The 13011-nt window shown below is 36.2% G+C and overlaps 1 protein-coding gene across 3 annotated transcripts in view; it reads right to left on the bottom strand.

Annotated features, from left to right (window-relative positions):
• Positions 1-13011, bottom strand: part of FANCL (FA complementation group L) — a 91290-nt gene that overhangs the window by 59492 nt on the left and 18787 nt on the right. For 2 of the 3 annotated variants that reach the window (XM_045788023.2, XM_087863419.1), the window contains exons 4-5: positions 12665-12721; positions 6774-6874 (exon numbers count right to left, since the gene is read on the bottom strand). The exons of the other annotated variant lie outside the window; for it this stretch is intronic. In XM_045788023.2, the coding sequence (XP_045643979.1) occupies positions 6774-6874; positions 12665-12721 (158 nt within the window). The remainder of the gene's footprint in view (positions 1-6773; positions 6875-12664; positions 12722-13011) is intronic. 3 annotated transcript variants of the gene reach the window in all.

Below are 13011 nucleotides of genomic sequence, written 5' to 3' on the forward strand. Positions count from 1 at the left end.
ACAAATCTCATTATTTGCATTCTCAATGCTTCAACTACTTCATAACAGAGTTCTTCCAAACATGTCACAACCACTTAGAAAAGGCTTTCCCTTCCCAAGTCCTTCCTACATTCCTAACTATCCTCTAAACATTAAGATCTTAACCTTTAAGCATCTGAAAATAAGTCAACATTTTTCTCTATCACTTTAAATCCAAAGAATGACCAGGTCCATGAGGTCAGTGCCTCAAGACAAACCATACTTCCAGCCAAATTGCTATTAGTTCATCTCAATTCATTACTTGTCTTCTGTCTCCCCTCTCCTTGTTATGCTAAATTTTATTTAAAAGTTCCAGCTTTCCCAAATCCTATTCAGGAAGGGCACCTTACCAAATAATGCCTAATCACATAAATAACATTTACCAGTCCTTTTAATTTTTAAAAGGTATTACGTTTAAAGTTATATGTAGTACATTTAAAGTTATATGTAACAACCATTTCTAAAATGGAGTAGCTTCCCATAGACGTACACTTCCACTGAGAACTACTAGAGTAGCCTGATACAAGAGGAAAGAAAAAAAAAAAAAGTTTGAAGGCATCAAAGAATTGCTAAGGCAACCAAGACCTAAAGAACCAAGGTCCTAAAAAAGGGGAAGAGAGGAGAGGTAAGCCAATACTGCAGCCATTTTTCCCTCAGCTTATTATAGCCAATTCTGGCCACAGGGCGAGAAGAAGGATTTGGGCAAAGGGCACAGACAGAAAGCTATTAAGTAGCAAACCAAAACAAACCAAAAATACCACACAGCAGCATTTTTTGGAAATCTCCTGAGGTTAGAGAAATAAAAATAACAGGCTTTTAAAGGGCCAGAATCTAGTGGAAAGGTAGGGCCAGGGACCTTGTCCTAATATTTGGGCAATGTTCCATCAAAACCTTTTATAAATCCTTGAACTGCAAGTGACAAGGATTTAAAAAAAAAAAAAAAAAAAAAAACTAAGCAGAAAGCCAACAAAAACCAAGGGGGTAGGGGCGCCTGGGTGGCGCAGTCGTTAAGCATCTGCCTTTAGCTCAGGGTGTGATCCCAGCGTTCTGGGATCGAGCCCCACATCAGGCTCCTCTGCTAGGAGTCTGCTTCTTCCTCTCCCACTCCCCCTGCTTGTGTTCCCTCTCTCACTGGCTGTCTCTCTCTGTTAAATAAATAAAATCTTAAAAAAAAAAAAAAAAAAAAAAACCAAGGGGGTAATATTTAGATATCCCATAATACTGAGGTGAAATTAACTGAAATTTAGAACCCACACTGGGAAAAGCCCCAGCGAATATCCCCAAGCTCTCAGTGGGAACCCTTGGAGGGCTACCCCAAAAGTAAAGCAAACCAGAGGCAGATGAAGCATTGTCAAAAATGGACCCCTGACTCCAACTGGGAGCGTCAACTGGCCTTGTGAAGAGACACAGGTAAGAGTTTAGGATCTACCAAGGGAGAAATAACAATAAACACACCCAGCTCTTGCTTCAAAGTTTAAAGGGTTACAACTTAGGAAAGGGAGGGGAGCAGTAAGAAGTACATTGAGTCTTACAAAAACTATAGCCCAACCTGAACCAGTTCAGTCTTTAACAGGATTATAGCAACTTGCCCCTACTCTATTTCTTAGCAAAGGAAAAAGTAAACCTTTTGTAAAAGAAAATTATCATCATCCAGAACCTCTAAACTTTTTTATACACAATTTCTAACACTCAACAAAAGATCATTAGGCACAGCACTGCGGCTTTAACGAACAAGGGCAAATACCGAAGAACAGCCAGCAAGAGACAGTGAGAAAAGGTGTATTAACTAAAATATCTGGAAATTAAGTCAGTTTCCTCATTTCTCCCCTTTTGCCAGTTTTTCAGGGGTTTTTTGTTTGGTTTTGTTTTAAAGAAAGATCAGTCCTAGTCATCTTGTTGAGCACAGACCAGGAGAGCTCAGGTTTTACATTTTTCTTGTTGTTATATTCAATTTTCTACTGGTTCAATTGTGAAAATAAAGAAAAACCCTTGGGTGGCTCAGTTGTTAAGTGTCTGCCTTCAGCTCAGGTCATGATCCTAGGGTCCTGGGACCGAGCCCCTCGGGCTCCCTGCACAGCAGAAAGCCTGCTTCTCCCTCTCCCACTCCTCCTGCTTCTGTTCCCTCTCTATGTCTCTGTCAAATAAATAAAATCTTTAAAAAGAAAGAAAAGAAAAACCTTCTACTTTTTACTATTAAAAAGTAGTAGGCCCACATGAAAAGATGCTCGACATCACTCATCATCAGAGAAATACAAATCAAAACTACAATGAGATACCATCTCACACACATCAGAAAGGCTAAAATCAACAACACAGGAAACAACAGGTGTTGGCGAGGATGTGGAGAAAGGGGAACCCTCATGGACTGTTGGCAGGAATGCAAACTGGTGCAGCCACTCAGGAAAACAGTATGGAGGTTCCTCAAAAAGTTAAAAATAGAGCTTCCCTATGGTCCGGCAATTGCACTACTAAGTCTTTATCCAAAATACAGAAATACTAATTCAAAGGGATATACACACTCCAATGTTTATAGCAGCATTACCGACAAGAGCCAAATTATGGAAACAGCCCAAGTGTCCATCGACTGATGAAGGTATGAGGAAGATGTGGTGTATATATATACAAGCAATATTATTCAGCCATAAAAAAGAATGAAATCTTGCCATTTGCAATGACATGGATGGAACTAGAAAGTATTACGCTAAGTGAAATAAGAGTCCGAGAAAGACAAATACCATACAATTCCACTTATATGTGGAATTTAAGAAACAAAACAAACAAGCAAAGGGGAAAAAAAAAGAGGGACAAACCAAGAAACAGACTCTTAACTATAGAGAACTGAAGGTTACTGGAGGGGAGGGGATAGGGGGATGGGTTAAATAGGTGATGGTATAAGGACGGCACTTGCTGTGATGAGCACAGTGCTGTATGGAAGTGCTGAATCACTGTACTATATACCTAAACCAAGATTCCACTGTATGCTAACTGGAATTAACTTTTTTTAAAGATTTGAAAAAGAGAGAGAGAGAGAGAGTGTGTGCACATGTGTGTGGGGGTGGGGCTGGGGCAGGAAAGAGGGAGAGACAGTCTTAAGTAGACTCTGTGCTGAGCGTGGACCTCTATGAGGGGCTCAATCTTGACCCAGAGATCACAACCTGAGCTGAAACCAGGAATCAGACCCTTAATGGACTGCACCACCCAGGCGCCCCTTAACTAACTGCAGCTAAAAATAAAAACTTAAAAAAAAAAAAAAAATAGTAGGCCCTGATATTTACCAATGTGGATTTAAAAAAAAAAAACACACACACACACACACACAAACCTGCACACAGATGTTTATAGCAGCTTAATTCATAATTGCCAAAACTCAGAAGCTAACCAAGATGTCCTTTAGTAAGTGAATGAATAAACTGGTACATTCAGACAATGGAACCATATTCAGTACTAAAAACAAATGAGCTAAAAAGCCATGAAAAGACTAAGAAGAAATTTAAACACATATTACTAAATAAAAGTAGCCAATCTGAAAAGGCTATATAATGTATGATTCTAACTATATGACATTCTGGAAAATCTAAAACTGTGGAGATAGTAAAAAGATCGGTGGCTGCCAGAGGCGGGGAGAGGCTAGGGGAGAGGCTAGGGGAAGGGAGGGAGGAAGAAAGGGAAGGAGGGAGGGAGGGAGGGGAGGGGAGGGGAGGGAACAGAAGGGAAGGAAGGAGGGAGGGGAGGGGAGGGGAGGGGAGGGGAGGGGAGGGAACGGAAGGGAAGGAAGGAAGGGAGAGGAGGGGAAGGAAGGAGGGGAGAGGAGGGGAAGAGAGGGGAAAGGAGGGAGGGAGGGAGAGGAAGCAAGAGAGAGGGGGGAAGGAAGGGGGGAGAGGAGGAAGGAAGGGAGGGAGGGAGGGAGGGGAAGGAAGGAAGGGAGAAAGACAAACACAGACAATTGGGGGGGGGGGGAGTACTAGGAATGCCAAGATCCAGGACTACCTGTATGACTGAAAACCACAAGAAAAAAAGTTAAAAACAGACTCCAGTGGATCTAGATTATGGGAGTTAGTAGAAAAATATTTTCAAACAATTACAAAAGAAAATATGGAAAAAGGTAGAGAATTTTTAAAAAACACTGAAATCTAGTGTAGTTATAATAATACCTAACAAAGTAGACATTAGGGCAAGTAATACCAGAGATGAAAAGAAACAATGATAAAAGGAAAAATCCACAGGAAGATACAGCAATTATAAATCTATACACACTCTAAAATTAAAAATGGAACTACCATATGATCCAGCAATTCCACTTTTGGGTATATATCCAAAGAAAACAAAACCACAATGTTGAAGAGGTATCTGCAACCCCAAGTTCACTACAGCAATATTTACCATAGCCGAGACATGGAAACAACCTAAGCATCCACTAACAGATGAATGGAGAAAGAAAATTTGGTATATACCAAATACACAATGAGATACTATTCAGCCATAAAAAAGGACATCCTGCTATTACAATATGGATGGACCTTGAGAGCATTACACTAAGTAAAACAAGTCAGAGAAATACAAACACAATATGATCTCACTTATATCTTGAATCTAAGAAAAAAAAAAAATGAACTCATAGATCTAGAGAACATACTGGTGGTTGCCAGAGGCAGAGGTGAAATGAGTGAAGGTGGAAAAAAGGTACAAACTTCCACTTACGTAATGTACAGCATGGTGACTGTAATTAATGATACTGTAATATGTATTTGGAAGTTGCTGAAAGCATAAATCTTGAAAGCTCTCATCACAAGAAAAACAATGTGTAAGTATGTGTGATGATGGAGGTTAGCTAGGTGTATTGTTATGATTTCACAATACTGAATATATTGAATCACTATGCTGTGCACCAGAAACTAGTATTATATATATGTCAATTATATCTCTTAAAAAAAAAAAATACTAAAAGAAATTCTTTAGTGAGGAAGAAAAAAAAGATTCCAGACAGAAAGAAACGCATGCAGGTAGAAATGAAGAACACTGGGAAACCTGGATCTTGGCATTCCTAATACCTTTTTATTTCCCCCTCCAAATTGTCTCTTTCTGTCCACCTCCCTCCCTCCCTTCCTTCCTTTCTTCCCCTCTCAGTGGGGAGTCTGCTTCTCCCTCTCCCTCTGCCCCTACCCCACGTATGGACTCTTTCCCTCTCTCTCTCTTAAATAAAGAAAAATCTTTAAAATAAATAAAATTTAAAAAAATATGAGGTGCCTGGGAGGCTCAGACGGTTAAGCATCTGCCTTTAGCTCAGATCATGATCTCCAGGTCCTGGAAATGAGCCCCACGTCACGTCAAGCTCCCTGCTCAGCCAGGGAGTTTGTTTCTCCCTCTCCCTCTCCCTCTGACGCTCCCCCTGCTTGTGATCTGTCTCTCTCCCTCTCAAATGAATAAATAAAAATCTTTACTTTTTTAAATTTTTTTTTAAAGATTTTATTTATTTATTTGACAGAGAGGGAGACAGCCAGCGAGAGAGGGAACACAAGCAGGAGGAGTGGGAGAGGAAGCAGCAGTCTCCCAGCAGAGGAGCCGGATGAGGGGCTCAATCCCAGGACTCTGGGATCGTGCCCTGAGCCAAAGGCAGAGGCTCAATGACTGAGCCACCCAGGCGCCCCTAAATAAAAATCTTTAAAAAAGTAAAAGTAAAATAAAAATAAAAAAAGAACACTGGGAAAAATACACAAATTACATACAAATTATACATATATAATGTATAATATACAAAAATATATATGTAATTGTATATACAATGAGTAAACATATATATAAATATATACCATATATATTGATTTCAAAAACAATGTTTGCCAATTTTCAATATAGAATTAAAATACATAACAGTAACACAACAGAGACGTGAAAAAATATACTGAGTTTTAAATCTTCCCATTGTAAGAAAATCAGTAAAAGTAAAAATGTATACTTTGCTATACATATGTTGAAATCTCCAAGAATACTAAAAGAATGTATAACAACTTAATTCTTGATTAATTCAAATAAAGGCAGATGAAAGCAGATAAAGAGAAAAAACACAAAATGCATGAGACAAACAGAAAACATATAGCAAGATGTCAGTGAAAATGGCAGTAAATATATTGAGTGATGTCAGTGAAAATGGCAATCAGAAGTTCCTAAAAGTCTCCATTTCATAACAGTCACAAGTACAATGACCCAAAAAACATCAGGAAATACACAACTAATGAATCATCGAGCCTTACATCGAAAACCGGGGATGTACTGTATGGTGACTAACATAATATAATAAAAAATCATTATAAAAAAAAAAAACATCAGGAAAAAAAAGCAAGTATGTGAGGTGATGGATATATTAATGAGTTTATGTGAATCCTTCCACAAAGTACATGTAAATCAAATCGTCACACTGTACACGTTAAAAATATAATCTTATTTGTCAATTATACCTCAATAAAACTAAAATAACATGTTTATGTTTGGTAAAAATATGGTAACATTTCCATACATAAAAATGTTATTTTTTTTTCAAAATTTTATTTAGTATTTTACTTTGTAGATCACTTTAATGATGACATCCCTTTAATTCATACCCACAATAAGGATCAGTTATCAATTATAATTAAATAAATTCTAATTATAATGAAACATTTTGACTAAAAACAGGTACAAAATAAATTGCTAAAACTGCAAATAAACTGAAATGTGTAAAAAGAAAAAAAAATTTCTGAAACATTTTGGAATAGACATACTTATCCCAACCAAGAGTTCCTATCTCTTCAATAAGGCTGGAGTAGAACTGGGGGGGAGGAGGTGGTGCATAACACTCTTGTCTATTCTTTAAAGCAACTTCCTGTTTAAAAAAAAAAAAAAAACTTGAATCTGCTGTGGAATGCTAGACAGTGCATTATCACTATCTGATTACAAAACAACTTCATAATCTCCTTTGTCCCTCACTAAATGTCCATTATTTTTATAGAAATCCCAGCTGAATCATTCCCCTTCTCATATAAAGGCAGGAAAAAACTGAAGGTTATTATGTGAAAATGTCAATTATTATACCACTTAAAAACTTCAGATTTTAATATTTTCCTAGACTATTATGCCTATCAAAGATGACAAGAGTCTAAAAATACCCTCAAGGCTTCACTATTTTTCTATTCCTGTGGATATGACTTTGATATAAAGAAACATGTATTTTAAGCTTGAACTCTTAAGTACATTGTTTAGACATATTTGTATACAATTATGAATCACACCCTTACAAACAAAAGCCCTTTATTTCCACAGTAAATACTCACCTGCTACTTTCTTTCACTGACTTACATTCTATATTACTCCCAGACCAGGTTAGGTGTTTTTCCATCTATGTGCACAGTTCCTTTCCCTGCTAAGCCCACCAATGATATCTTCAAGATGGTTTATGTACCCCATCCCCCAAAAAACTAACATTTACTTTTTCCCCCCTCCCAAGCAATACAAACATCACTAGAGTTGCTAAGGCTGAATATTAACAATTATTTCAAAGGTGCTAACCTAGACAAATACCTTATTTGGAAAGTAAAAATAAATGTATCTGCAAATTACACAGATGTTCACATGATCTGTTTTATCAAAAGAGATAAAAAAAATAAATTAAAAAAGTCAGATACAGAGAGGATTATGCTAAGTGAAGTAAGTCAAGCAGAGAAAGACAATTATCATATAGTTTCACTCATATGTGGAACATAAGCAATAACACAGAGGACCATGGGCAAGGGAGGGAAATCTGAAGCGGGAGAAATCAGAGACGGAGACAAACCATAAGAAACTATAGACCCTGGGAAACAGACTGGGGATTTCAGAGGGGAGGGGGTTACAGGGTGATGGGTATTAAGGAGGGCACGTGTTGTGATGGGCACTGGGTGTTATACGTAACTAATGAATCACTGAACACTACATCAAAAACTAATGATGTACTACACAGTGGCTAACTGAACATAACTTAAAAAAAAAGTCAGATACAGTAAATAATAAAGCCAGATGAGAACAAGTATAAAAATTATAAACGTTTCTGTTAACTGTAACCCTATTAAAAGGTATAATTTTTTTTCCCTTTAAGTATATATTTAATCTATTAATCCTTATACTTTACTTTTTAAATAAGGATAGTATACTACTAAACTGAGATAATACTAGAAAGAATAGATTTTACAAAACAGTATTTCAAAATCAGGACTATTAACTGAAACTACTTTCTAAATCTGCTTTAGGATAAAAACAACAACAAAACTGTGAAAGCAGGTTTGTAAAGCCCAAAATGTCAATTTGGATTTAATTAGAAGGTAAGCTCCTAGAAGACAAGGAGTATACTGCTTTTTAGATAAACTAAATACTTAATGTTATCTGTAAATTGCCTGATAGTCCATAAAAATAAGTTTTTACGATTATCTTGTTACTAAAAAAAACAAGTCAGTATAGTTCCTATATTACACATAATATATGTATTTTTATAAATATATATAATACATGTAATAAGAATTGCTTCAGCAATCCTTTTGCAATTTCTTTAAATCCAGAAATATTAAATGCTGCTATCCACATACATGGATGGTAAATTTGGATAATAAAAATGTATTTTAATCCTAGGTTTATGATATTCGTAAACTCTACCTTCTACCTTGGGTCAGACAAGTTACTCCTATTCCAGAACCGTAACAGGAAAAAGGGAAAGGCAGAGAAAGCATTCCTTGTGGAGAAGAGGCAAGTACATAGTAGAAAGAACACAGGCTTTACAAAGGTTTTAAATCCTAACTTTACCATTTCCTAGTTTTAAGGCCTTAAGTAGCTATGCAGCTACTAAGCCCTCAAATAGGAATTTAAAAAAACCTACCCACATCAGAGTTCTTTTAAAATACAAGTAATTGTGGGGCACGTGGGTGGCTCAGTTGGCTAAGCCTCTGACTCTTGATTTTGGCTCAGGTCATGATCTCAGGGTCCTGGGATCGAGCCTCGAATTGGGCTCTGCACTCACGGGGTCTGCTTGGGATTCTCTCTCTCCCTCTCCCTCCTCCTCTGCCCCTCTCCCTGCTTGCACGCACATGCACTCTCTCTGTCTCAAATAACTAAATCTTTAAAAATAAATAAAATACAGGCAATTGTTCATTTATTAAATATACTGAACTACTATATGCCTAGTTATTACTAGGAAACTGTGGAGATTTACCAAATTTCCTGAAAAGATTCAGTGACTACTGATTTCATTTGGACATCATCCTCAATATTTTCATTGGTGATTACATAATAGGAAACCCTGTTACTGACAACACAGCCCAACAAATAAACTAATAAAATTCTTTTTTTTTTTTTTTAGGTACACTGTTCATAAATGTGCAGTAGTATTACCAATTCTGTCAATTTTTTTAGAAAGTTAAAATATAGCATGTCATTTTATTCAGAAATGCAGCAACAAATGTACTAAATATTATTAGAGATCAATGTCAATATTTTAAACTAATGAGTGTTTCTTCAAAATTAAATGACCAATAAAGCTGTTCTTACAACTTCATAAAGTCAGCCAGTAATAAGAGCTTAATGGGACACAGTGTATATAGTTTTACTCTGGTCCCTTAGTCCTTTTATTTGTATAGCTTATGAAAAGTATGATAAGCAGATAAAAATCTTTAAAAAAAAAAGTTTTCTTATTTATTTGACAGAGAGAGAACAAAAGAGCACAAGCAGGGGGAGTGGGAGAGGGAGAGGGAGAAGCAGGCTCCCCCGCTGAGCAGGGAGGTCGATGTGATGCTCTATCCCAGGACCCTGAGATCATGACTTGAGCAGAAGGCAGATGCTTAACCGACTGAGCCACCCAAGTGCCCGATAAAAAACTTTTTAAATTTTTTGCAATGTCAAGGGTAAACCATATGCTTTACTTCTTCACCTTAACTTTTTTAAATTTATCATGAAATCTGGCCTTTGATGAAATTCATAATCAATTTTGTAATTCTTATTGGTTAGGGTTTATAAATTTGTAAGTGAAAATTTGACTTTAAACGCTTTATTCTGATCCCAAACATTTTACCAAAGCCCTACCTCAGAGGGTTGTTACAAGGATTTAAAAAAAAAAAAAAAAAAAAGACTCAGAACAACTTAAGGAACTAAGCTCTTAGTATGTGACAGCTGCTGCTAAGAATAAAAAAACTCAAAAAGAACTGTAAAAAATAAACTGCTTTCAGTTGTTAGTAGCAATATACTGGTACTGTAATTTTGTAAAACAAATATAGAGATATAGGAAAAGCATAAGTAAAACATAATAAAAAAATAATTATGTTAACATAACAAACCCAGATTTTCAGAGTAAAATATAAGCATTAAAATCAAATTAAAAATGTTATAATGCCAAATTTGAATTGGAAATATCAATATGAACTCATGATGAACTACTCTCTTTCTAAACAGTATTTTTTCCTAGCTCTGTCCACTGAAAAGACCTACCAGTAATAGCAACACTCCAGTTTCCAGATCTGTGGCATCAAAACACCAATTCCTACAAGAAACCATGGCTCTTTGGAGAAATAACTGATTATAGTTCTGCAAAAGGATGAGTACATTAAACTGGTGCAACTGGTGTCAGAAATCAAAGTTTGGGTAGTGTTAAAAGAATTAAGGAGCCAAGATGAAGGGGCATACACTGACCAAAAATGATACAATTTAAGCATCAAAAGGTATAGTGACTGCAAAGGACTAAAGTCAGTATATAAAAACTCATGAGTTCATAATGGTACTAAAAAAAAAAAATCATTTCCCTTTGACAGTTGCTAGGCACTAACTCATTACTCTAAAAATTGATTTTTGTAAAAAAAAAAAAAAAAAAAGTGGGGGGGAACAAGCACTTAACTTATTTCTCCAGTATAAGCTATACCTCAAATTAACCAAATAACTGATGAAAGGAAGTTCTTTACGGAAGACCTCCAGATAGTAAATGTAGATGATGGAATTTTTAAAAATCACCATTTGTAACCCCTAATGAAATAGTGGATGTAGGCAATGATTATCACTGGATGCTAAAACCATTAGGTGATAAGCTGATAAGAAACCTTATATTCGATGGATCTAAACCTACTGATCAATCTTAACTCTACTGAAAGGAACTATCAAATACCATGTGCCTCCTCATACAATGTAAGTACACAGCACAAAGTATTTTTAGCAGAACAAATGAGACTAGATCACAAGAAAGGTAGAAAAATATGTTAAAAGATACTATGAATATCTAATAAAGCAAATCCAGAATGCAAGAAATGTTATAGGACACATAATCTAGTTTATTTAACTTGTAGATTTAAAAAAAAAAAAAAAAAAAAGGAGTACGGGAAAGACCAAGCACTGCCAGAAATTAAGACATAGGAGAGACACTGGGGTGCCTGGGTGGCGCAGTCCTTAAGCGTCTGCCTTTGGCTCAGGGTGTGATCCCGGAGTTATGGGATCGAGCCCCACATCTGGCTCCTCCGTTATAAGCCTGCTTCTTCCTCTCCCACTCCCCCTGCTTGTGTTCCCTCTCTCGCTGGCTGTCTCTCTGTTAAATAAATAAATAAAATCTTAAAAAAAAAAAAAAAAAAAGACTTAGGAGACATATTAACATGTAATGTGTGGACCTTGTTTGCATACAGACACAAACAAGAAGGTATAAGAAATTATCACTAATTTTATCGGGGTTATAACAACATACTTAAAAACAAAACATAACAAAACAAACACTTAGCAGTTTTAAGTATACACCAGTATGTTCATGGAGGAATGGACACAGTGTTCAGGATTTCCTTAAAAATACTCTAGTCCCCTGGGTGGCTCAGTCGGATCAATGTCCAACTCTTGGTTTTGGTTCAGGTCATGATTTCAGGGTCCTGGGATTGAGCCCTGCGGCTGGCTTCTGCACTCAGCAGGAAGTCCCCTTGAGGATTCTCTCTCTCCCTCTGCCTCTCCCCACCCCCCTCTGTGTGGACAAGTACTCTCTCAAAGAAATAAACCTAAAAAAGAATACTCTAGCCCCTTCTCCTTAAGGAGTACGGGAAGAAAAATGGCGAAAGGTTGAGTTAAGTCATGGGTCCATGAGTATTCACTATACAGTCTTCCCTCTTCTGTTTATGTTGAAAACTTGCATAATAAAAATTTCTTAAATAATGCAAGGTCTATAGGATAAACTAAAAACTCAAGAATTTTAAGCATAATTGATTACCCGAATAATCAATTATTATATATAATTGTATGTATGTAATGAAGCCTAACAAGTCCTTCAGAAATCTGCAGCTATATACAAAATTATTCATCTTCTGTATTAGAACTTTAAGTGTGGCTACCTAATCTCCCCATACATGTTAAATTCTGACAGACCAGGAGTACATTTTATTTCACCACCTGTCCAAGACTAGTGTCAAGTGTATTCAGTTTGACACAATCAATCTGGTTCCCATACACAGTTGTTCCTCATTGCAATTCAAAAAAAGCATCATCCACATTTGCACACACAGTAAAATAAAACATTAAGTGACTAGGAGTTAAGAAGTTTTAAATCCTAATCATGTTAGTTTTTACAGGAATATTTTAAAAATCAGGAAAAATATGAAAATAGAAAATATGGTAACAGCATTAGAAAACGAATTCTTACCAAAATCATCTTCAACTCCATCATAAAGCTCATTAGATCAGGAGAGTGCTGCATTCTCTAGATCAAAACATTTCTAATTAATTTCATTTGTACAATGAATACTCCATACACTGAAATTGAACTAAAATACAGGTCTATGTGAACGTGAAAAGAATATCAGATATATCTACACCTTAGAAGTTTAAGAACTGAAGTACTAGTCACCATCCCTACTATATCTACCAATTTCATTCTGAAAGAGTAATTAAAGCCCTCAAATCTATTTTGGTGAGCTATACTGAATTATACTTAAAATCTCTTAAAATCTCACACACTCCTTTGTTCCTTCAGCACTAACAACTGATCAA

Source organism: Ursus americanus, chromosome 7, assembly GCF_024610735.1.
Source record: "Ursus americanus isolate L20-20 chromosome 7, mUrsAme1.1.p, whole genome shotgun sequence".
Classification (NCBI taxonomy): Eukaryota; Metazoa; Chordata; class Mammalia; order Carnivora; family Ursidae; genus Ursus; species Ursus americanus.